This window comes from Pocillopora damicornis, chromosome 11, assembly GCF_964200805.1.
Source record: "Pocillopora damicornis chromosome 11, jaPocDami1.2, whole genome shotgun sequence".
NCBI classification, from domain to species: Eukaryota; Metazoa; Cnidaria; class Anthozoa; order Scleractinia; family Pocilloporidae; genus Pocillopora; species Pocillopora damicornis.
In genome coordinates, this window is record NC_142680.1 from 19063693 (window position 1) to 19085866 (window position 22174).

General features: G+C 40.5%; 1 protein-coding gene and 1 pseudogene across 2 annotated transcripts in view; both read left to right on the top strand.

Annotated features, from left to right (window-relative positions):
• LOC149037989 (uncharacterized) overlaps positions 1-22174 on the top strand; it is a 63581-nt pseudogene that overhangs the window by 24064 nt on the left and 17343 nt on the right. The gene's annotated exons all lie outside the window — the stretch shown is intronic.
• On the top strand, positions 327-17694 carry LOC149037991 (uncharacterized). Its single transcript, XM_089186424.1, is given in 8 exon segments — positions 327-1092; positions 2144-7098; positions 7100-7438; positions 11948-12078; positions 13077-13771; positions 14292-15315; positions 15413-17452; positions 17454-17694. Coding segments are annotated over 8 exon segments (10065 nt in total). The 5' UTR covers positions 327-332; the 3' UTR covers positions 17575-17694.

Here is a 22174-nt window from a genome sequence, read left to right on the forward strand (position 1 = left end):
CACATTCATTTTGTGACGTTACAGTCTTCAATTTCTCGGTTTCCGCATTTTATTGAGATACAACATTTGAACCTCGAGAGGGGAATATTTAGCGTTAAGTACAAAGTGTTGGCACTTGGCATCCAAACAGAAAGTAGATTCTAAGTGTACATTTATATTCTAAAATAAAGTAGAGATGAGTTTTCAATTTGTTTCGAGTTAATTTAGCTGTGTAGCCACTTTTCGTATCCATGCCGTCATGCATCTCACCTAAGACGTCTGTATGCTTGAACGAATTGAATCTCTTTCAGGATTTTGGTCGAAGATAGCTATCTCCAGAACTCACGCCGAGTATGGCTCTACAGCCTTTTACAAACGAGCAGCTGAATTACTTCAAATTTTCCTCAGTTGTACTTAATGAGTTCGCCACTGCTTTGCGTCAGACGTTCAAATCCATGTGGGACAACAGATATAGACATCGTTCAGGGTATCAACTGTGGGATAACTCCACGGCAGTAAGAAATTTGTTTCTCGCTGAAGAAGGTGGAAAAACCAAAGTTCCCACACACATCTCCTATGAAGAATGGGATTGTACCGCTCTGTTCCAGGCCACCATCTATGCAAGGTCCTTCGCTATGCCAGATAGCAAAGGTCATTACAAGACACTTGGTGAACTGTACATAAAGCACCACAAAGTGCCTCGTGGAAAGTTCCATCCATCTGTTGCGAGTCCAAGTGGAAATACAGCCGAAACCTTCGCTCTCGCGATTGATCAGCTTCGACTTTTACGAAACTCGCTTTGTCACTCAGACAAGTCAGAGATTGATAAACCAACCTTTGACCAATACGTGCAGCTCGCTAAAGAAGCATTCAAAGCTCTTGGTATCATGACAGATCCCATTGATGCCATCGGTGGATTGACAGAGTCTGACTTTCCCACCAAAGAAGTTCGCAAATTGGAAGAAAGTTTCAGACAGGAGACCAGATCATATATCGAGTGTCTCGAAGAGGTGCAGTCAGGTGTCGACAAATTAGTAGCACAAGGGAATGCTATTGCTGTGTTGGAGGGAAAAATAGATGATTTGAAACTTAAGATGGATCAAACTCAAACAGGTATAAACTGGTTTCAATCAGTAACTTAAGTAACTTAACAGTAAGATGCATTGTGGCAGATTCCTATAAGTTTTCCTTTGGCAGGGAGGAACAAAAGAGACAGCAGCGTTTTTAATCTGTATTTTGCTAGCAATAGTTGAACGGGGCAAAAATGTTCCATCCATCTGTTGTGAGTCCATGTGGAAATAAAGCCGAAACCTTCGCTCTCGCGATTGATCAGCTTCGACGTTTACGAAACTCGCTTTGTCACTCAGACAGGTCAGAGATTGATAAACCAACCTTTGACCAATACGTGCAGCTCGCTAAAGAAGCGTTCAAATCTCTCGGTATCATAACAGATCCCACTGATGTCATCGGTGGATTGACAGAGTCTGACTTTCCCACTAAACAAGTTCGCAGATTGGAGGAACGTCTTAGACAGGAGATCAGATCATATATCGAGTGTCTCGAGGAAGTAACATCAGGTGTCGAAAAATTAGTAGCACAGGGGAATGCTATATAGGAAAAAGTAGATAACCTCGCTTTGAAAATGAAGAAGGATCAAAATAAAACAGGTATAAACTGATAAAAAACTGCATTGTGGCACAGTCTTGTAAGCACTGCCTTGGCAAGGAAAAACAAAAGGGACAGCAGTGTTTTACTCTGTACTTCAAAGGTAGCAATAGCTCAACGGAGTAACTTCCAGTTTTTGCAAAAATGCTTTGTACATGTCTCAAAAATCCTTTCTTCTTCCCTAGGATGAATTTCTTCTATGATCAGAGTAGCACCTTGAACAATCTTTTTTTCTTTTATTTCAAAACAATTTGTGCAAGAAATAAACTGCACCCACTTTATTTACCGGCATTGTGACTCTTGTAGGATGTTGTTAAAATTATAACTTCACGGAAAAAGCAGCAAGCTCATAATTGACGCTGTATCCATAAAACTTGATTTTCAAGATTTTTAGTGTTACAGTAAAATGTACCTTTTTTTAATGATCATTATTTTTTCTTTGCTCCTCAAACTACCGACATTAGCTCTCTCATGATTGCATCAATTTTTTCCTTTTAAGATTCAAAGCCATTCCTTCCACCATCAAATCTTCCTTCAAGGGTTCCACACTTCACTGGCCGTCAGAGAGAATGTGAAGACATCAGGCGTCACTTAACTTCCAAAAGTACCCGAATCGTATCGATATGGGGCTCGCCTGGTTTTGGTAAGACTTCTGTGGCAACTGAAGTCGGACATCAACTCCAAACTGGTGGACTTCCCGTATACTTCTTCTCTATGCGACGACTTCTTTCAAAAGCCGGTCTGACTATGCAGCTTCTGAGCTTCTTTAAAAGACACTCCACAAAAGATCAAATGCCTCAGCGGATGTCCCTTGTAGACGAACTTTCCCTCTTTCTAAGCAACATTTCAGGTGAATTTGTGATAATTCTTGACAATGCCGATGACTTGCTCGAAAGTGGAGCACCCAATGTGAAGGACGAGTTCATTAACCTTCTGGAAGTCATTCTTAGTCAATTCAAGAATTTAACATTTCTTCTTACCACAAGGGAATCTCTTGAGTTTATGAATGTGCATTTTGAAGGCCATCAAGCAGTAAGAATAAGGCCATTACACGAGTCCTTCTCTCAAACCTTAGTCGGCGGATTACTCCCAAAAGCGACCGCGTCTGACTGCTCGAATATTGCAAAACTCTGCGGGTTCGTACCTTTGGCCATGAAACTGTTCTGTTCCTCTATTGCTGAAGATAATGCTCAGCCGACTCAATTTTTAGTTAGCTTCAAGGAATCTATAGAAGATAACCTTTTGGAGCTCTTGGACGATTCAGATTATCCAAGCAATCTGCGATTGAAGTTCCTATTTGAATCCTCTTTTCAGAGACTCTCTCTATCAGACAAAAAAGCCCTGGTATCACTTAGTGTTCTTTCTGGAGATTTTAACCACTCAGTTGCTGCAGCTGTCATGGGTGTAAAAACAACTCTGGAGGCCAAGAAAGTCTTGCATAGGCTTCGGAAGAAATCCTTCCTCGACTATAGCTTCAAACCTGAGTCATTTTCGATGCATAAGTTGATTCTGTCGTTTGTAAGGGAAAGAGGTCAAGATGAAATGAAAGAGGCCATGCTGAACTCCAAAGCACGTTTGTCTGCATTTTACGTCTCTCTTTTCGAGCAGCTAAATCAACAGTTTTTGACAGGACAATCCATGCAAGCATTTATTGACTTCTATGAAGAGAAGCAGAATATTATTGAGAGTCTTATGGAGAGCTGCTCCGATCCTAAGACATGTGACGTTGCATTTGGTGTCCTGACAAAAGCAGAAATCTTTCTAGATTCCCTTTTCTGGTGCGAAGGGAAAATTATCGACAAAATTTACGATCACGCAACTAAAGAAGCTCAGGCGTTTGGAAAAAGCGTATTCTACAGTCAGTTACTGGTGTCCTTGGCATTTACCGAACTGACTTGGGGGATAGGTGGGAGATCGATGACGATGCTCTCTGAAGCCGAAGGCCTTTCGTTGTCGGTAGATGATAAAAGAAAAATCCTGTCTTATAAAGGCATCTATCAACTGGTTTCAGGCAAAATAGACGACGGAGCTCAGAACTTGCAAGAAGCTCTTTGCTTGATGAGTGACAGCCCGGAACAGCGAATTCTCAGCATAACTGCACTGCAAATTCTTGTTACTTACTTTCTTTTCAATAAAAAGAAAGCAACTTCACTAGAGTTTTATACCAAAGCTTTACATGAATGTAGAGCATTCGGAGACACAGGCCTTCTTGTTATTCCTCCGGTGAATAACAAAGATTTGACAATGATCGAAGCAGATATGCCGGAACCAGATGTTATAACCACTCAACCACTTAGATTAGAAACTATTTGCGTTGTTAGCAAAGCAACAGAAATGTTCTCTGATTACGAAACAAAGCAAGCAATAAGCAAATCTGTGCTAAGGATATCAAATCAAACAAAAACACAGATCCTCCCACATTCCATTGGTTCATGGACCTTCCAGCGCAACATCAATTTGACACTTAAAGATGTACTGAATAATCCCGAGGAGGCATCAAAGTTGTGCGACACACGGATCAGTTATCATAAAAAGACCTTAAAACAAAGTGGAAAAGTTAACGCAGGAGATAAAGTTAGACCCAACAAAAATCTTAATTTAAATTTGCACCAAGAAGAATTATATAAAAGCTATATGGACCAAGGCCACACTCTTCTTCAGGTGCAAAACTATCCTAGAGCCATTCAGTCCTTTGAATATGCCCTAAACATCGCAAGAGGACTCTTCAAGGAAGAACACCCAGACACAGCCGAAAGTTACTTTTCTATCGGAGTAACACAACATGCTTTAGGCAATTTCTCGTCAGCACTTCAGTCCCATCAGCGTGCTCTTGACATAAGAGTTAAACTCTTCGGGGAAGAACACCGAGACACAGCCAAAAGTTACTTTAATCTCGGAGAAACACAACATGCTTTAGGAAATTTCTCGTCAGCACTTCAGTCCGATCAGCGTACTCTTGACATAAGAGTTAAACTCTTCGGGGAAGAACACCGACACACAGCCGAAAGTTACTTTTCTATCGGAGTAACACAACATGCTTTAGAAAATTTCTCGTCAGCACTTCAGTCCGATCAGCGTGCTCTTGACATAAGAGTTAAACTCTTCGGGGAAGAATACCGAGACACAGCCGAAAGTTACTTTTCTATCGGAGTAACACAACATGCTTTAGGAAATTTCTCGGCAGCACTTCAGTCCAAACAGCGTGGTCTTGACATAAGAGTTAAACTCTTCGGCGAAGAACACCCAGACACAGCCGAAAGTTACTTTAATCTCGGAGTAACACAACATGCTTTAGGAAATTTCTCGTCAGCACTTCAGTCCTATCAGCGTACTCATGACATAAGAGTTAAACTCTTCGGGGAAGAACACCGAGACACAGCCGAAAGTTACTTTTCTATCGGAGTAACACAACATGCTTTAGGAAATTTCTCGTCAGCACTTCAGTCCTATCAGCGTGCTCTTGACATAAGAGTTAAACTCTTCGGGGAAGAACACCGAGACACAGCCGAAAGTTACTTTTCTATCGGAGTAACACAACATGCTTTAGGAAATTTCTCGTCAGCACTTCAGTCCCATCAGCGTGCTCTTGACATAAGAGTTAAACTCTTCGGGGAAGAACACCGAGATACAGCCAAAAGTTACTTTAATCTCGGAGTAACACAACATGCTTTAGGAAATTTCTCGTCAGCACTTCAGTCCTATCAGCGTGCTCTTGACATAAGAGTTAAACTCTTCGGGGAAGAACACCGAGACACAGCCGACAGTTACTTTTCTATCGGAGTAACACAACATGCTTTAGGAAATTTCTCGTCAGCACTTCAGTCCCATCAGCGTGCTCTTCACATAGGAGTTAAACTCTTCCAGGAAGAACACCCAGACACAGCCAAAAGTTACTTTTCTATCGGAGTAACACAACATGCTTTAGGAAATCTCTCGTCAGCACTTCAGTCCTATCAGCGTGCTCTTGACATAACAGTTAGACTCTTCGGGGAAGAACACCGAGACACAGCCAAAAGTTACTTTTCTATCGGAGTAACACAACATGCATTAGGAAATTTCTCCTCAGCACTTCAGTCCGATCAGCGTGCTCTTGACATAAGAGTTAAACTCTTCGGGGAAGAACACCGAGACACAGCCGAAAGTTACTTTTCTATCGGAGTAACACAACATGCTTTAGGCAATTTCTCGTCAGCACTTCAGTCCCATCAGCGTGGTCTTCACATAAGAGTTAAACTCTTCGGCGAAGAACACCCAGACACAGCCGAAAGTTACTTTAATCTCGGAGTAACACAACATGCTTTAGGAAATTTCTCGTCAGCACTTCAGTCCTATCAGCGTGCTCTTGACATAACAGTTAAACTCTTCAGGGAAGAACACCGAGACACAGCCGAAAGTTACTTTTCTATCGGAGTAACACAACATGCTTTAGGAAATTTCTCGTCAGCACTTCAGTCCGATCAGCGTGCTCTTGACATAAGAGTTAAACTCTTCGGGGAAGAACACCGAGACACAGCCGAAAGTTACTTTTCTATCGGAGTAACACAACATGCTTTAGAAAATTTCTCGTCAGCACTTCAGTCCTATCAGCGTGCTCTTGACATAAGAGTTAAACTCTTCGGGGAAGAACACCGAGATACAGCCAAAAGTTACTTTAATCTCGGAGTAACACAACATGCTTTAGGAAATTTCTCGTCAGCACTTCAGTCCTATCAGCGTGCTCTTGACATAAGAGTTAAACTCTTCGGGGAAGAACACCGAGATACAGCCGAAAGTTACTTTTCTATCGGAGTAACACAACATGCTTTAGGAAATTTCTCCTCAGCACTTCAGTCCGATCAGCGTGCTCTTGACATAGGAGTTAAACTCTTCGGGGAAGAACACCGAGATACAGCCAAAAGTTACTTTAATCTCGGAGTAACACAACATGGTTTAGGAAATTTCTCGTCAGCACTTCAGTCCCATCAGCGTGCTCTTGACATAAGAGTTAAACTCCCTAAGGAAGAACACCCAGACACAGCCGAAAGTTACTTTTCTATCGGAGTAACACAACATGCCTTAGGAAATTTCTCGTCAGCACTTCAGTCCGATCAGCGTGCTCTTGACATAAGAGTTAAACTCTTCGGGGAAGAACACCCAGACACAGCCGAAAGTTACTTTTCTATCGGAGTAACACAACATGCTTTAGGAAATTTCTCGTCAGCACTTCAGTCCAAACAGCGTGCTCTTGACATAAGAGTTAAACTCTTCGGGGAAGAACACCCAGACACAGCCGAAAGTTACTTTTCTATCGGAGTAACACAACATGCTTTAGGAAATTTCTCGTCAGCACTTCAGTCCAAACAGCGTGCTCTTGACATAAGAGTTAAACTCTTCGGGGAAGAACACCCAGACACAGCCGAAAGTTACTTTTCTATCGGAGTAACACAACGCGCTTTAGGAAATTTCTCGTCAGCACCTTCAGTCCGAGCAGCGTGCTCTTTACATAAGAGTTGAACTCTTCGGGGAAGAACACCGAGACACAGCCAAAAGTTACTTTTCTATCGGAGTAACGCAGCATGCTTTAGGAAATTTCTCGTCAGCACTTCAGTCCCATCAGCGTGCTCTTGATATAAGAGTTAAACTCTTCAAGGAAGAACACCCAGACACAGCCGAAAGTTACTTTTCTATCGGAGTAACACAACATGCTTTAGGAAATCTCTTGTCAGCACTTCAGTCCAAACAGCGTGCTCTTGACATAAGAGTTAAACTCTTCAAGGAAGAACACCCAGACACAGCCAAAAGTTCTTTTCTAGGAGTTTGCTAGGATTATAGTGAAACTAGTACTCCAACGATTTTCTTTCCCAAAGGACACCCGCGAAGGTGGGAAGTAACCTTAACAACTCAGTTGATAAAACCAAATTATCTTGCTATACTCTCACACTGACGCAGCACCACAGTTTCTTTAGAAACTCACTCCCTTTAATGATAAAACCCAGTTGAAGGACTCCTTCCCTTTTAAGCTGTGTAGAAGAGTAAACCCCAGTCACTCTGGGAAGAAAAGTGACTCGGATTTGCAGAAAATTAAACGATTTTGGGAAAACTTGAAGGAACCATTTAGTCTTGTTTTTTTTCTTTAACTAAAATAAAAGATTTTTAACTTCACCTCAATGTTTCTTTCAGAAACTTCTTTAAAAAACACTTCAAGTCTTAATCTGAGTTTACTCGAGATAAAAATGTCATTTTTGACGTTTAAGTGACATGGGAACGAATTAGTAGAAGAGGTTCGCGTGGCATCATGGAAGTTTCGGATTACCCATTCGTTTTGCGGGAAAATTAAGTCATTGTAGGTCGGTCAGTCTTATGTTTGACCACTTTCTTTTCTGTATTTGTTGTTATTTTGGTATTCCGACTCCCTGAAAAATATTACAATCACTGATTTTCTTCCTTAGTACTAGAAGACTGACTGGCTCATCCTGAATAAACGTTTTCACATTGAATTTATCGTGTGAGTGTTGTCAGAATGACAACTTTACATTAACTCTAGAATATGAAAAAACTAATGAGTCCCTACCTCTCAGATCCTGTCTCAACCCGTAAAAACTTTTTCTCATTTAAAATTTTTAAAAAATGCACCTTAGGTTGAGGACATGAAAGATGTGAGAATACTCTTTATCTACAAGCTGCATCAACTGCGTGCAAACGAAGATTTCGACGAGGACTGACAAAGACGGTTTCTCGCCTGCGGTGTTCAGGTCAAGATTAGAACAAAGTACTCCCGTTACTGAATGATTAGTTAATTGCCTTCGTGTTTTGTTTTCTACGACGAAATCTATGGTAATAATGGGTAGCTGTGTTCGTTTCTGTTTACATAACATGTTATTTCTTATTTCTTTGGTTAATGCTCCAGAGTTCCGTTACTGTAGAGTAATTTCCTTGGCAAACCAAAAGCTACCTTTTGACGAAATAATCAGCACGAGGCACGATGATTTTTCGCCTAAAAGTGATCGGACTGTTTCACTGTAAACTGCTCCTTTCCTCAGAGATTGTAAAGGTAGAGGCCGTCGTCGTCGAACCGGTCAAACGAAAAACGAGTGAGTTTAAAGTCATCCGATTCAAGTTAATCTCAAATAGGGATTTTAATACAGAAAAACGTTCTTTAGTTTAAGTGCGGCATTGCCATGCGACCCATTTCGCACAACACTTGGATTCGCTACCATGCATCTAATTCAATAATATTTGCGTTTCTTTAATTATCTCATTGCAGTGCTTTTATCACAATGATATTGCTACTGTTGCTACTTTTAGTTTCTTGAGGGCAGGGGGGAATTGATGGCTCGTGGGATGGATTTTCGGAAACCTAAGTTAGGAGAATACACGGACCCTTCGAGCTTGTGTTTATGCCAGTATCCGCCACAGGTTCACGCCACAGGATATCGGTCAGCTCAGGAAACGGCTTGAACTTTATCACAAATGATGCATTTCTGTTGTTAAAATACGACATAAACTACAATTGGTAGGATTTTCATACGATAAGAGAAAAAAGCGCAAATATAGTCGTGTGGAAAGACAGAGAGAATGAGTACATCTCAAGCGCGTGAAATAAGGAGCTCACTATTCTTCGCTTGCGAAATGTCAGCCGAAAAGAATGTTGAACAATCGTGTACGGTGTAATAACAGGCTACTTATTCAGCATCCTGTTTAGCTGAATTCTTTGGTTATCTTCCCCTGATGTAACTCAGTAGTTATATATGTTCGTAACAGGCGTCTTCGAGGCTGGTACGGAGCATAAGGCCAACTACATTGAAGAGTAAAATCTCCTCGATGTCAACGATCGAGACACGTCCATTTTGGCCATATACCTACATCATTTGGAAATTAGTGTTTAAAAACACCTGATATATATGTATTATTCTTGTAGCTACCATTTGGTGCTCCGCCACGCATTACGGCCGTCCTTCTTTCCAGATTTTTCCTTTCTCCAGCATAGCTGCCGACGTGCCTTCACATTTTTCTACGTTACAGGGAAAACATAATCGTTTTTGGCCGCGCGCTTCATGGAGACACGTTTTGAACGCTAAATCGTACGTACCTATAAATTCCTTTTAGGTTAGAGAAACCAAAATGAGCTAATAAACGACATATTATTCAAAGCCAAATTTTCTACAATTTTTTTGACACTTAATCGACGGCCATTTTGAAAACGTTCCGATCCAGGCTACGTGATGTGATACACCACACGTCTGTAAGGCAGTGAAAAGGGTAGCCTGAAAAACAGGCTTAATTTTGGCGAGCGAGTGCTAAGTATTTTCTGAACGAAAATTATGGCCGCCATCTTTGATTTTAATGGTAGCTGAAGGCTTGGGGAGAGAGAGAAATTTCTACTATGGGGGCGGTCGACGGTCAAAAATAAGAAGAAGAAGGGTGGAGGTGGAGGAGTTAAGATTCTCGCCCTGCCCCCGCCCCCGCCCCCGCCCCCTACCCCCGTCCCCGCCCCCGCCCCCGCCCCCTACCCCCGCCCCCTACCCCCGTCCCCGCCCCCGCCCCCGCCCCCGCCCCCGCCCCCGCCCCCGCCCCCGCCCCGCCCCCGCCCCCTACCCCCGCCCCCGCCCCCGCCCCCGCCCCCGCCCCCTACCCCCACTGTTTACTCTAACTCCAAATCAAACATGGCCGGTCGGATAAACGACCGCGAGCTTATAACGTTAGCTCCCACTAATAAGAAACATACACTGCAGGCTATGAAAAGGGTCATGCTGAGAACTGAAAGTAACAACTTCGCCCTCGCTGTTCAACCGCTACCGAGCAGAAAAAATGTATTTGTTCCATTTTGATACAAGCCACCACTTAGAGACTATGAAATACGAAGCGAGAAATAAAACACTTTCCCTAGAAAGGTTGAATTATCAAAACGCGACAGATCGCGTATCTGTATTCAGAGCCACGAGTAAATTGCATGCCATACTAAACAGAGGTAAAAAAATAGTTATATATATTATTTTTTCCTCTTGACCATGATCAAGTCTGTTACTTATAGAAATATTTTTTAGTCCAAGCCGAAAAGTATTAAACTTAAGATTTTGTCCGGTGTATATCACTGTGACCTCAAGCCCATCGATTCTGGAGTGAGCGTGACATAAGCGCAAAGTGTCGTCACGTATTATGGGAGGTCTTGATCTGGTTTCGTGAACGAAACTCTTCTTCCATGCTCCGAAAATATACAAGATTTATACTTTCTGTATCTTTTTTTTAACGGAGACCAGTGAGCAGCACAAAGAAAGACTACTTGGTGTTGTAACTTTTTGTTTATTTTTTCCGACGCGTTTTGCCTGAGACTTCTTCAGGGATGATTACAATTAACATTGAACAGTATATATAGCACATTCGTGTCCGTAAGTATGACTTCCAGCGGAAGTGAATAATCACAGGAACATGTTGTAAACCGACGTAACAAGAGACGTCTTGTTATGAGCGCTACACTCAAGCATTGTTTCTCATTTGCGACCGGAAAATATGATGAAATAAATCTTGTCTGCAATGTTACTCGTTTCAAAAATGTACCTCTGTCAGCTGAGTGAACAGTAAATTACTCACGCTTGTTTATCGTAAATAAAAGAAGCCGACAGTCTGAGAGAGGAAACCATTAAAGCACATGTCATGAGACTGCCTATCACCCACAGTATTAAACGCAATATCTTGGTTAAGAAAACGAACCGAGTCAGCGACCCAATCGTGCGACGGAAATAACGAGCACGTAATGAGGTAAGATTGAGGAAAGTAGTTGTTATTTCTGTTAAGACTAAGTAAGGGAATTTTGAAGAGCAGGCGTGTTTGTGAGTCGTCCATTCTGTTTTTTTTTTTTGTTTCGTTTTGTTTTGTTTTTTTGCTTTGCATCTTTCAAGCAAGCAGAAGTAAGCGTTGGGTGAGCGCTAAGGACGAAAAAGAAGTCATTCCTGCTCTATCACCTGTTTTGAAGAGCATTGTTCAGGGTGGCCATGTTCATTTCAAAAAGGAAATTGAGCAATGCTGAGTGTATTGTCCAGATTAAAAGGAGAATTTCCCTTGCTAAGGCGTATTTGCCATATTTCTCGAGAACAATGAATTCTTCATTGCTTAGGCATTTAGCATAAGGGTCAGTTTAAAATTTCGGTGTGGTATGAATAACAAGTCATAACACAACCACTCTCCGGATAAATTTCGAGTTGCATTCTCGCAGTTCATCCAATAATCATTCCGATAATCAGTTTGTGCGTCTGCCATCATGATATTTTTCACTCTAACTTGAATTTCGAAGTAGGTAAGTAACAGTTTTTTCCAACTATACCTTAAGGTGTTCATTATCGCCACTGTGTGTTTGTCGACGAATCCGGTTACAACGTTTGGACGGCCAGAAGTCACGGTAAAGCACAGTATGGAGAATCTGATTTACGCGCAGATGATCGCTTTTTGTCGCTTAGGAATGTAACTTCACGCAATTGTTCGCCTTTTCAAACAAATGAATGCGTATTTTCTCGTAAGGAACAGCCAAATGTTTATTAACGAACGTTTTGAACCGCTTTTAGCAGAAACTAAACGCAATCTTTTGTATCCTTCAATTTCCTGTTATCATCAATTGCGCAATAATTTGTTTCTTCGCGCTTGTTGTTCATGCCATGCAAGTTCGTAATCCCATTCATTAAGGATATCTTGTTGGAAGTTAATAGTTTGAAAACTTGAAAGAGTTTTGAAATTTCATACACATGTAAATCAAAATAGCGTGATATTATGATATCAAACGCGAAATTATTTCAAACTGTTTGCTGGCAAAGAAAAGTTTGTATCAATAAAGTGGAGTTGAGGTTTGAGAAAAACTAGGTTTTGACGCCAAACCAAGCTTATTGAAGTGAATTTTTTGAAGGACTTTAATTTCTAAGATGCACATTCATCCTATAGCGTCACAATCTTCGATTTCTCGGTTTCCGCATTTTAATAAGATACAATTGTTTTGGTCGAACCTCGAGGGAGAAATCTGTTAGTTTTAATTACAAAGTGCTGGGAATTGGCATCCAAACAGAAAGCAGGTTCAAAGCGTACATCTTTATTCTAATTAAAGTAAAGATGAGTTTCCACCTTTTCTCAAGTCAATTTAGCTGTGTAGCCACTTTCCGTAATTATGCCGTTATGCGCAATTGATAGAGCCAGTGTGCATGTGCGATTAAGTATTTATTAAAACGAGAATAACATGACCAAAGAACTTTTTACCTTTTCCTCTCACATATATCAATCGCTGTTTAATCTTACTTAATATGTATCTATGCTTGAACAAATTGAATCTTTCTCAGGATTTTGGTCGAGGATCTCCAGAGCTAACGCCGATTATGGCTCTACAGCCATTTACAAACAAGCAGCTGAATTACAGTTGTACTCAATGAGTTCGCCATTGCTTTGCGTCATACGTTCAAATCCATGTGGGACAACAGATTTGGACATCGTCCCGGATATCAACTGTGGGATAACTCCACGGTAGTAAGAAATTTGTTTCTCGCCGAAGAAGGTGGAAAAAGCAAAGTTCCTACACACATTTCCTATGAAGAATGGGATTGTACCGCCCTGTTCCAGGCCACCATCTATGCAAGGTCCTTCGCTACGCCAGATAGCAAAGGTCATTACAAGACACTTGGTGAAATATACGTAAGGCACCATAAAGCACCTCCCGGAAAGTTCCATCCATCTGTTGTGAGTCCAAGTGGAAATACAGCCGAAACCTTCGCTCTCGCGATTGATCAGCTTCGACTTTTACGAAACTCCCTTTGTCACGCAGACAGGTCAGAGACTGATAAACCAACCTTTGACCAATACGTGCAGCTTGCTAAAGAAGCATTCAAAGCTCTTGGAATCATAACAGATCCCATTGATGCCATCGGTGGACTGACAGAGTCTGACTTTCCCACCAAAGAAGTTCGCAAATTGGAAGAAAGTCTTAGACAGGAGACCAGATCATACATCGAGTGTCTCGAGGAACTAAGATCAGGTGTCGAGTGTCTCGAAGAAGTGAAATCAGGTGTCGACAAATTAATAGCACAGGGGAATGCAATAAAAGAAAAAGTAGATGACCTCGCTTTGTTGAAGGGAGAAATAGATGATTTGAAACTTAACATGGATGAAGACCAAACAGGTATAAACTGATTAAAAGCTTTACAGAATTTTTTGATTAACAACAATTTAAGATGTAATATGGCAGTCTTATAACCATTAGTTTGGCAGGGAGGAACTGAAAAGAAATAGCAGCATTTCTGCTCTTTACTCTAGTAATAATAGTTCAACGGGGCAATTTCCAGTTTTCGCAAAAGTGCTTCGTACATGTCTTGAAAATCCTGTCTTCTTCCCTAAGATGAATTTATTCTATAATCAGAATACCACCTTAAACAATCTGTTATCTTTTATTTCAAAACAATTTGTTTAAGAAGTAAGCCGCAGCCACTATATTTACCGGCATCGTGACTCTTGTGGGATGTTGTTAAGATTACAACCTCACGGAAAGAGCAAGAAGCTTATGATTAAAGGTGTGTCCCTAAAACATGATTTCCACATTTTTAATGGTACAGTAAAATGTACTATTTATTATCATCGTTATTTTTCTCTCCAAACTACCGACATGAGCTCTTTCATAATTGCATCAATTTGCTTCTTTTAAGATTCAAGGCCATTCCTTCCACCATCAAATCTGCCTTCAAAGGTTCCACACTTCACTGGCCGTCAGAAAGAATGTGAAGACATCAGCAGTCACTTAACTTCCAAACGTTCCCGGATCGTGTCGGTATGGGGCTCGCCTAGTTTTGGTAAGACTTCTGTGGCAACTGAAGTCGGACATCGACTTCAAACTGGTGGACTTCTCGTATACTTCTTCTCCATGAGAGGGCTTCTTTCAAAGGCCGATCTGACCACGCAGCTTCTGAGCTTCTTTAGAAGACACTCCACAAGAGATCAAATTCCTCAGCAGATGTCCATAGAAGAAGAACTTTTTCTTCTTCTAAGAGACATTTCAGGTGAATTTTTGAGGATTCTTGACAATGCCGATGAATTACTCGAAAGTGGAGCACTGAATGTGAAGGAGGATTTCATAAACCCTCTGGAAGTCATTCTTAGTCAATTCAAGAATTTAACATTTCTTCTTACCACAAGGGAATCTCTTGAGTTTATGAATGTGCATTTTGAAGGCCATCAAGCAGTAAGAATAGGGCCATTACACGAGTCCTTCTCTCAAAACTTAGTCGGCGGATTACTTCTTAAAGCGACCGCGTCTGACCGCTCGAAAATTGCGAAAATTTGCGGGTTCGTACCCCTGGCCATGAAACTGTTGTGTTCCTCCATTACTGAAGATAATGTTCAGCCGAGTCAATTTTTAGATACCTTCAAGGAATCAATAGAAAGTAGCCTTTTCGAGCTGTTGGACAATCCAGATTATCCAAGCTATCTGCGATTAAAATTCCTATTTGAGTCCTCTTTTCAGAGACTCTCTTTATCAGACAAAAAAGCGCTGGCATCACTTAGTGTTCTTTCTGGAGATTTTAACCACTTGGTTGCTGCAGCTGTCATGGGTGTAAAAACTACTCTGGAGGCCAAGAGAATCTTGCATAGGCTTCAAAGAAAATCCTTCCTCGAATTAAGCCCCAAACCTGAATCATTTTTGATGCATAAATTGGTTCTGTCGTTTGCAAGGTAAAGGGGTCAAGATGAAATGAAAGAGACCATGCTGAACTCCAAAGCACGTTTGTCTGCATTTTACGTCTCTCTTTTCGAAAAGCTGAATAAACAGTTTTTTGACAGGACAATCTATGCAAGCATTTATTGATTTCTATAAAGAGAAGCAGAATATTATTGAGAGTCTTATGGAGAGCTGCTCCGATCCAAAGACATGTGACGTTTCATCTGGTGTCCTGACAAAGGCGGAAATCTTTCTAGATTCCCTTTTCTGGTGCGAGGGGAAAATTATCGACAAAATTTATGATCACGCAACTAATAAAGCTCAGGCGTTTGGAGAGAGCGTGTTCCACAGTCAGTTACTGTTGTCCTTGGCATTCGGCGAAGTGACCTGGGGGATACATGGAAGATCGATGACGCTGCTCTCTAAAGCTGACGGCCTTTCTTTGTCGATAGATGATAAAAGAAAACTCCTTTGTTATAAAGGCATCTGTCAACTGGCTTCAGGGAAAATAGACGACGGAATTCAGAGCCTACAAAAAGCTCTTTGCTTGATGAGTGACAGCTCTGAAGAACGAATTCTCAGAGTAACTGCATTGCAAATTCGTGTTACTTACTTTCTCTTTATGAAAAAGAAAACAACTTCATTGGAGCTTTACACCACAGCCTTACATGAATGCAGAGCATTAGGAGACACAAGTCTCCTTGTTATTCCTCTAGTGAATAACAAAGAATTGAGGATGATCGAGGGAGATATGCCAAAGGCAGATGTTACAACCACTCAACCACTTAGATTAGAAATGATATGCGTTGTTAGCAAAGCGACGGAAATGTCCTCTGATTATGAAACAAAGCAAGCAATAAGCAAATCTGTACTAAGGATGTCAAATGAAATAGATAAACAGATCCTCCCACATTCCATTGGTTTATGGATCTTCCGGTGCAACGTCAATATGACACTTTCAAATGTATTGAATAATCCCGAGGAAGCATCAAAGTTGTGCGACACTTGGATCAGTTATAATAAAATGACCTTAAACCAAAGTGAAAAAGTTATCCCAGAATATAAAGCTAAACCCGACCAACATCTCGATTTCAATTTGCATCAAGAAGGATTATTAAGAAGCTCTTTGGACCATGGCCATGCTCTTCATCAGATGCAAAACTATCCTGGAGTCATTCAGTCCTTTCAACGTGCCCTTGACGTTGCAATAGGACTGTTCAGGGAAGAACACCCAGACACAGCTCAGAGTTACGTTTATCTCGGAGTAACAAAACATGCTTTGGGCAATTTCTCGTCAGCACTTGAGTCCAAACAGCGTGCTCTTGACATAAGAGTTAAACTCTACGGGGAAGAACACCCAGACACTGCTCAGAGTTACGTTAATCTCTGAGTAACACAACATGCTTTAGGCAATTTCTCGTCAGCACTTCAGTCTGATCAGCGTGCTCTTGACATAAGAGTTAAACTCTTCGGCGAAGAACACCCAGACACAGTCGAGAGTTACGTTAGTCTCGGAGTAACACAACATGCTTTAGGCAATTTCTCGTCAACACTTCAGTCCGATCAGCGTGCTCTCGACATAAGAGTTAAACTCTTCGGGGAAGAACACCCAGACACAGCCGAGTCTTGCTTTTCTATCGGAGTAACCCAACATGCCTCAGGCGACTACTTGGCAGGACTTCAGTCCTTTCAGCGTGCTCTTGATATAAGAGTTAAACTCTTCGGGGAAGAACACCCAGACACGACTGAGTGTTACTTTTCTATCGGAGTAACGCAACATGCTTTAGGCGACTTTTTGTCAGCACTTGAGTCCAAACAGCGTGCTCTTGACATAAGAGTTAAACTCTACGGGGAAGAACACCCAGACACAGCTGAGTATTACTTTTCTCTTGGAATAACGCAACATGCCTCAGGTGACTTATGGTCAGCACTTGAGTCCAAGCAGCGTGCTCTTGACATAAGAGTTAAACTCTTCGGCGAAGAACACCCAGACACAGCTCAGAGCTACGTTAATCTCGGAGTAACACAACATGCCTTAGGTAATTTTTTTTCAGCACTTCAGTCTGGTTAGCGTGCTCTTGACACAAGAGTTGAGCTCTTGGAGGAAGAACACCCAGACACAGCTGAGTTATACTTTACTTCAGTTCTTTTAGCGTGCTCTTAAAATAAGAGTTAAATTCTTCAGGGAAGAACACCCAGACACAGCTCGAAGTTACTTTTCTTTTGGAGTAACCAAACATGCCTCAGGCGACTTCCTTTCATTGTGTTCTTGACATAGGAGTTAAACCCTTATGGGAAGGACACTCAGAAATAGCAAAGACTTCTGGACTGAAACAGAACATGCCTCAGGCGACTTCTTCTCAGCTTTTGAGTTTTATTAGGGTAGAACACCAAGTTATTACATGAACTTTTCAATTTCTCACGTTAAAGCAGTAGAGAATATACTGAGCAACTGTAGAAACGGGATTAAAAACTTTTGATAATAAGTGAAAAGCGCAGCTTTGTTTTTTGGTTCAAACTCTTCTAGGAAAACCATTAAGATTTTGTAGTTAAAAACATAGTTCTTCGAGTCTCTAGGCATTGGGAGTGAGTGAGGGGGGAGGGGACGGTGAGGTACTCCCCTTACCTTGCCTAAGGGGATGCACCGCTGAGCCTTTCAGACTTGATCGACGCCCGTTTTGAACATTATAATTATGGGCCAAACTCTCTTGGGTGGCCAATTTGCATTAAGGTTACTTTCCACCTTCAGAGGCCATAAAAAGTCGATTTTTCTTTTATTTGACTAAACTGAATATAAAAATTTCTCCTGAGGTCTCCATACAAAATTTTCTGAAATCTTCAAAAGTACCCGAGTTATTTAGAAAAACCTACTTTCAAATAAAAATTAATAAATCAGAAAGGTGTCCTCTTAGACCTGAGCGAGTCCCCTGAGGAATTTTCGCGGCAACTGCTCATTTTTTCATGTTATTTCCATATTTTGTTTCCATCGTGCACTTGACAAAATTCACACAGGGAAGCTCTTTGCTCATGGAAAAATCTTTGGCCATCAAAAAATCAAAAGCGGAAGAAAGTCCCTGCTAAATTAAAATAAAAATACAAGAGGCAAAGGAGCTCCACACTGGCGTCCATATTTCGAACAAAGAAGTTGCCGTCAAAACAAAATTTGCCAAACGCAATCGAATCATTATCCAAATTATCTTGTTATACTCATCCACCGACGCAGCACCGCAGTTTCTCTGGTAACTTACTCTCTTTAGTAATAAAACCCAGCTGAGGGACCCCTTCCCTTTTAACCTATGTATGAAAGTTCTTCTAGGAAGAAAGGTGACTTGGATTTGCAGAAAATTGAAAAATTTTGTGAAAACTTGAATGAACCATTAAGTCTTGTTCTTTTAAACTAAAATAAAATATTTTCAATTTCATCTCAAATTTTCATTGCAGAAACCTCATTGAAAGCACTTCACGTTCTAGTTTGTTTTGATGAAAGCACTTATGTTGTTACATGTTCAGTCTGTTTGTTCTGCTTATGTTGAGGGCTCCCGGTTCCCGAATCCACACAGAATGGTGGGGTATATTTGATCTGGAATCTCCAGAGGTAGGAGTTTTGTTTGATAATTTTATCATCTCGTTGTTTTTCTCTTACAGAGACACTGTGATGTAGGACTGGATAAAATGCACACCCCCGGTGGTGTCGCGAACATTCGACTGGTGTCTGAGAATGTCTTGTTCTTGCCGTGGTCGACCAGGATTGTATCGAGGTGTATGATATGAGAAGACTTTAACTCACCATTACCTTCTTGTTCAGAGTGCCTACACCAGAGATGACGTAACTCTTTCTTGTTTACAGTCCTAGCGACTGTGACTCCTCTGTTGTATTCTCATCGATTCGACTCAATTCAGATCTTAAATGCCCTCGTTCGTGTTCCTCGTTTGCCTCCCCCTTTTGGTTTGTTTTTATTTTTTATAGATGTGTTCAATAACGTCCTGTGGCATTGCCTTGGCGAGTTGGGTTACCTGTCACTGAGAAGTCTTGTGTCTAGAGTCAACGGTCACTGCGTCGAGAGCACCAGGTACCACCGAAGCCTACAGCAGAGTTTTTCTTAGGTGGAAGGAGTTTGCCAGATCCAAGATGGAGATATGTGCGTTTCTTGCAAATTCAGAGCATGTAGCTTTATACTTATAGCATTTCCCATTCAGCAGTTGACTCTCCAAACCGCGGGCACAGCCCAATTATCCACGCAGTTAGCAGAGCGGCTAAGAGAATAATCAGAACTCGAGTTCATAAAAAGAAAGAGCCAGTTTCTCCGGACATGATAAGGAAGCTGGTTGAGAAATCCAACCTTGATAATTTACCTTTTACGAAATGTGTGTTTTTATTCTGGCTTATGTTGGTTTCTTCAGAATAGAGGACATCCTTCATCTTTAATATGGAGACATATTTTCACAGCGACCACGTAATTATTAATGTTGACAGAAGTTGACAGATCAACTAAGCAAAGGGAGCCAAGTCGTAGTTTCAGAGAACTTTATTATTGTCAGAAGTAAGACAGCCGTTATCTAAGTGAGGTAAAAGAGTTTCCAGCCAAGGCAGGCCATTGTGTCTTCAGGGGCACGTACAAATTCGACTTAGGTCACAGACTAGTATCTGTTACCAAGCTGCTACGTTAGTCATGTAAAAGAGATTACTTTATATTTAGCTTTGGGAAGCTTGTCCCACATATTTCTCTATTTAGTTTTAACAATGACTGATATGACAGAATTTACTGAGCTTCAAGCTTTTAAAACACAAAAGGATGGTTATAAAGTTACTATAAAAATTTCCTCGTGTGTTTGTGTTGTTCTATCTTGTGACGAACTCAAAGTCCGGCAAAATTTAATTGTTAGCGACTATGAAATATACATGATGTGCCTACTTGTCGCCACCGTTTACTGGCATAAATCACTACAATTTGTTAAAAAAAAAACTCTAGCATAACACTCTTACCTTGTTTATTTATGATTTTAAAAGCTGTTTCGATTATTATATTACGCCTGGGTATTACTTTTTGACAGGAGCCCAGGTTTTGCGTTGTGTTTTCCCCTCCCCCATTTACATCATAAGCTAGTCACGCAATAATTTATACTGACACAAATGCATATTTACCCTGTATAGAGATTTTTTTTATGTTGAATTCAAAATATTAAAATATATACCTTTTGTGGTCACTAATCGTTGTTTCAGTGGCAGCGAAGCAGTTAAAAGCGGGTACTGTCACGTTGAAATTTTGCATATTTGAGCAGTCGAACGAAAAAAATAATTTCTCGAAAACTAAAATATATTTTCACAAAAAAACTACATCATAATTATTAGGACATATTGGCTACAATATATGAGAGTAGGAATGAAATAAAATTTTGGGCGACTTGGCAAAATATTTCAAATTTGTGCGATGGATTCTGACATCCTCTCTTGAGTCTTTTAGAAACTTGAAAGATTTTTGAAATTTCATAAACATGTAAATCAAAATGCCGTGAAAGTATCACATCAGACGTGAAATTAATACAAACCGTTTGCTGGCAAAGAAAACTTTGTAGTGGAGTTGAGGTTTGACAACTTAAAAAACACACCTGTTCTGGAAGTAAGAGGGAAGAAAGCAATTGTTATTTCTATCGATGACTAGGTTAGGGAAGTTTGAGGAGTATTGTTCAGAGTGGCCACGTTTATTTCAAAACGGAAGTGGAACAATATTAAGTGTATTGTCCAGATTAAAAGGGAAATTTCCCTTGCTAAGGTGTGATTGACCTGTGAGCATCACGCCACATTTCTCGAAAACAATAAACTTTTCATTGCATAGGCATTTAGCATATCAAAGGTTTAAAATTTCCGTGTGGTATGAATAACAAGTCATAACACCTCAACCAGTCTCTGGAGTAATTTCACAGTTCGTCCACTAATCAAGAAGATAATCAGTTTGTGCGTCTGCCATCATGACACTTCCCGCCCTAACTTGAATTTCAAGATAGGTAAGTGACAGTTTTTTTTCAACTATTACGAAATAAAACAACAACAGACAATATCGATGAAGGTCTAAGAAACTCTAAACTTTATTAGACTTGGCACAACACTCGATTTCGGATCGCTGCTGTCAGTAACAAGCTTTGACGTTTGGCATTTGAAGTTTGACAGTCATCATCTTACGTACAGAGAATGTAAAAGTTTTAATCCGCTTTTAGCATAAATGAAAATGCAATCTTTTGTAGCCTTCAATTTCCCGTTATCATCAAATGCGCAATAATTTGTTTCTTCGTGCTTCTTGTTCATGCCATGCAAGTTCGTAATCCCATTCATTTAGAATATCTTGTAGGAATTTGCGACAGAAAATATTAAGTCTTTGGCAACTTGAAAGAGTTTTGAAATTTCATAAACATGTAAATCAAAATACCGTGAAAGTATCATATCAGACGTGAAATTAAATCAAAATGTTTGCTAGCAAAGAAAACTTTGTGTCAATGAAGCGGAGGTGAGGTTTGGAAAAAATAGGTTTTGACGCTATACCAAGCTTATTGAAGTGAATTTTTTGAAGGACTTTAAGTTCTAAGATGCACATTCATCCTATAGCACCACAGTCTTCGATTTCTCGGCTTTTGCATTTTAATGAGATACAACGTTTGAATCTCGAGAAGGAAATATTTTAGTTTTAATTACAAAGTGTTGGGACTTGGCATTTAAATACATACATACGTTTATATTAACTCCCAACTTGGGCTTTTCGGTTGCAGTGTCTAACTACAACTTTTAAAATACATATAAGTTAAAAAGGAGAAGGAATAATTGGTAAATAAGACATTTTATAACTAGAATCAATCACAAAAGACCTAGGAATATAGTTAAAA